The sequence below is a fragment of the Hemitrygon akajei genome, chromosome 25, assembly GCF_048418815.1.
Source record: "Hemitrygon akajei chromosome 25, sHemAka1.3, whole genome shotgun sequence".
In the NCBI taxonomy this organism is placed as follows: domain Eukaryota; kingdom Metazoa; phylum Chordata; class Chondrichthyes; order Myliobatiformes; family Dasyatidae; genus Hemitrygon; species Hemitrygon akajei.
This window is the reverse complement of record NC_133148.1, coordinates 54,542,776-54,546,900: the sequence shown is the minus strand read 5'-3', so window position 1 is coordinate 54,546,900 and position 4,125 is coordinate 54,542,776. Positions and strand designations below refer to the sequence as shown.

Below are 4,125 nucleotides of genomic sequence, written 5' to 3'. Positions count from 1 at the left end.
GCCGTCAGAATTGCTTCCAGAAATTCTAGCCATTGCTGCTCTGCCGTCATCCCTGCTTGTGTTATCTTCCATTCAGTACTCGCCAACTCCTCTGTCACCTAACTGTAATTTCCAGACGAGTGTCTCTCAGTCCCTGTCTCAGGGTGATATCTGTCCACTGTTTGGTGCCTCTCATTACGTTTAGGCTGAGATTATCTGTATTTCAAATGGAATAAATTTTCCAACGCTGAGGTTGATCATCTGAACAAAAAGGCGAAAGATCCTCAGTCCGGTTCTGGTCTCAGCTGCTGACCTGTCTCCTGTACAGATGCAAACATCTTTAGGGGAATTTAAATTTCTCCAGGGGGAGGGGACAGGAAGCTACCACTCTGGTTTCAGTTGGTAAGAGCCTGTTCAGCAGCGACACCCTCTCTCACTCGTAGTCAATGTCTGTATTTAATCAGAACTCACTTCGATTCAAGTTAATTCCTGCCTGAGCTGAGGCACCGATCGCAAAAATGTTTAAGTCGGACTCGCTGCTCAGAACGAAGGGTGTTGTTCTTTACATCTGTCTTCTCTTGTCCTGTATTGCAGGTATGTTGTCCGCGGCCTGTCGCACAACTGGGGCAGGCGGCTGTTCGGAGCCTTTGCCGCCTATGCCGCCAAGACATTTTATTAATTTCTGCTCTTTATTTCTTGCCAGACATGCGGTCCGACATCCTGCTGAAACAACCCGACTCAGCCGTGGTACAGCCCGGAGTGTCACACAGACTGTCCTGTGCAAACAGTGGTTTCAATGTCAACAGCGACTACATGTCCTGGGTGAAACAGGTCTCCGGGAAAGGGCTGCAAATGTTGGTACGTTATTATAGTGAAAGTTATAAGCTTAACGCGCCTGGAATCCACAGCCGGTTCACCGCTTCCAAGGGCGGCAGCAATTTTTATCTGCAAATGAACGACCTGACAATGGACGACACAGGCACATATTACTGTGCGACAGACACAGTGAGAGAGACTGGGACTGGACCGGGACAAAAACCCACCAAGAACACTTGCCCATAGAGCGTTGAAGGAAACGGCAAGAGATACCGCTACAACTCGATGGCGATCCTTCCAGACAGGTTAGGTCTTCCACGCAAAGGAAAGCATGTTGTGAGAATGGAGGTGCTGAATGGATCGACCAAGGCGTGCGGAGGAACATGTCAGACGGCAACTCGAAGACAAGTTTTAATGGGGTTGGGATCACCTATATACTTGGTCAGATGCCGGGCCTTCACCTAAATGCTACGTAACAACAAAACCTTTTTTTTAAATTGGGCTCTTCGGGCGCTTACACCGGCCTTTAAACTGGGACAGATCAATCAGATTCCGTGTGGGTAATCTAGGACTATGTAGAGGTTCCACTGGAGATCTGTTTGGAAGCGAAACGAACAATCGAGGAACAGTGACTCCCAGCGAGGATCAATGGAAGACCAGAGAAAGAACCCATTTCATCATATGCTCTCCATACGAGGACTGGGATGGCCGATATCGAGACTCACGGTGTGGAACACAGGGGCACAGATGTGAGGGCGGGGAGGGTTCCTGAGTCCGGGGGCTGACTCGCGGATTCAACTGCTTTCAGGCTGGATGGGGTAAAGGCGGTGTGTGAGCTGTGATAAAGCACGACATTGGGGAGCTGAACAGAAACTGTTCCCGTCAAATCAGCAGCGCAGTAAATCTATTTGACTTCCGCACTGTTGCTTACCAGAGTCAAATCACTGACTGGACTGCTATGCTAGGCAATTAAGAGTTAATGAGCCTTAGACTCTGTTCCTGTGGGTTGTAGGAAACCGGTGTCCTCCGACAGTAAAACTCTGAAAATGTCTCTTTAATCCACACTCCAGGATGAGCCAAGTTCAAGGGTTTGTGATGGAAATCCAGGATGCGGCTGTTCCCCGTCGTGGCAAGGATCATGTTGACAGGTGTTGAGATTATTGGAGGTGATTGTCACAACCATGGATTCGGCAGTGCAGAAGATTTCGCATTTGCGCTCGTGAATATGCACGAGCCAGCTATGACCTTTGTCTCCATTCGTTCCGTCATAGTATTTGTAAAGACTTGGACACAGCAACGCTTCGCTGCCTGTTTTGCATTCTGCCTTGCCTGAGAAATTAGACTGTCGACTCAACTGACTCTGAAGACTAGCAGTATTTGTTTATTATCAATTGTTCTTTTTAGACGCACAGTAGGCTTCGTTTTTCATTTCAGAGTTTTAGTTATCGGTCCTGTTTGACCTAGCGTTTATTGTTTTATGGTTAATGTTTAGGGTTAGGGTTACGGTTAGTTATTGGCGAATGCAGGGAATCACCTGAAATCAGTGATATGTTCAGAACAAGTACATGAACTTCCGCGAACTAGCTGGGTTTCTGTAGAGCTCAGTAACAGTGGAACGGGACCTAGCCACCCCATCAGTGAACTGTCCATAGACCGGGAAAAGACTGCAGGGGAATGAGTCGGATCCTGTCACTGGACTGTGCCTTGACACCAGACGATTTTGCTCAGTGAGTTCACTGTTTGCTTGAAAGCTGGGTTATGATACTCAGCACCAACTGAACCTATGGTCAGGGGCTAATTGTTTAATTGCAGTTTAACGTGTTTCATGTCAGTGACATCAATGGATTTGTTCTGCGTCGTTATTGGGATCAGGGGTTACGTTCCGCTGCTTTCACGTTGAAGATGATCGGGTTAAGACTGGTTGATGGTTCAATATCCCCAGGGCACCAGTGTGTGTCAGTCCCATCATGTACAGTCCGTACCAGCATAGAGCAAACGTATAAGCGATATCCCAGGATTAACCTAATTTGCTGCCCTCCTTCATCCCTGCCTTGGTTTGTTTAACAAGTGTTTCCTACATTAACAGTGTTACTGGTGATTGACTAAAAGTGACTGTTAGATAAAGTGCTGACATTTACATAACACAATTCACGGTGTCCCGAACACCTCACCGGTAATCAAGTGGTTTCAATATACAACCTGTTGTAGAGTCGGGGATGTGCAGCCTCTCTGTACACAACAGAATCCATAAATTTCAGCGTGAGAACAATCGGCAATCTGTTCTGGTGATGTTACTGAAGGGGCAATATTGGCCAAAGACAACATGGACACAGTTTTCCAATGGGCCGACACAATGTGGATTCAGAGAGATGGAATACGAGGCAGTAGATGAAAATGAATGAGTAGAGCAGAGAGAAGGGTGAACATTCTACAGATACCAACACGACGAAACTGTCAAATTTCAATTCATTTAATAATGATCTGCAAAAGATTTGGATCTGTTGTCAGGTGCACACCATCTTAATAATGTGTATTTTCTTAAAATCGAGTCATAAGAAATGATGCACATTCACTTTTACTGATGTCTCTTAAGGAAGGAGATCTAATAAACTTACCTTTCAAGCCTATTTATGACTCCTGAACTATCAATGTGTTTGTCTCCAAATACCCTCTGAATGGCAACACAAATGACTTTACCGGCAATCCTCAGATTCCAAATGATGTATAAATAATATTACCCACCTGTTGTCCGTACAATCCTGTGTTCTGTCAACTTATTACGATACAGACTAAACTCAGACCGAGTTTCACCCTACCAGCTGATTCATCATCGATCATTTTCTATAAATACCCGTGTTATTTCATTATAAATATACTCTGAGTTGAGGCACCCAGCTCCAGTTCTCCTCTCCACTCATGCAGCCACGTAATCCGTCGATCTCCAATAACACCCCCTACCACAGCAGTACTCTGCATATCCATGTTGCTCCAGCTCCCGTCTTCACCCCAGCAATCTGCTGTCAGTTTGATAGGTGGTTTTGTAAAACCCGGAGGAACACTGATCCAGAGAGAATCATACTCATCACCTGCTGGTCTCGAGATGTATAAGATCTCCGACTGAAAACCTCACCAACTAACATTATTGTGCTGTTTGCACTGCCAACGATGAGCAGCTCAGGGGGCATCTCTGTGGTGATTAAAGTTAAAGTTTCACATGAGTGTACTTTCACCAAAATCTGTCAGTCTGATTACTGGCAACTACGCTGCTTCCATTATTTTTACTTACTGAAATTGCTTTTGTTACGTACCCGTGACACGTGACAGTGGTAC

At 45.8% G+C, this 4,125-nt stretch overlaps 1 gene segment (V, D, J or C); it reads left to right on the top strand.

Moving 5' to 3' along the window:
• Nucleotides 1-684: 684 nt before the first annotated feature.
• Nucleotides 685-1,041, top strand: LOC140716309 (Ig heavy chain V region-like). The segment is given in 1 exon segment: nucleotides 685-1,041. A coding segment is annotated over 1 exon segment (357 nt).
• Nucleotides 1,042-4,125: the final 3,084 nt, after the last annotated feature.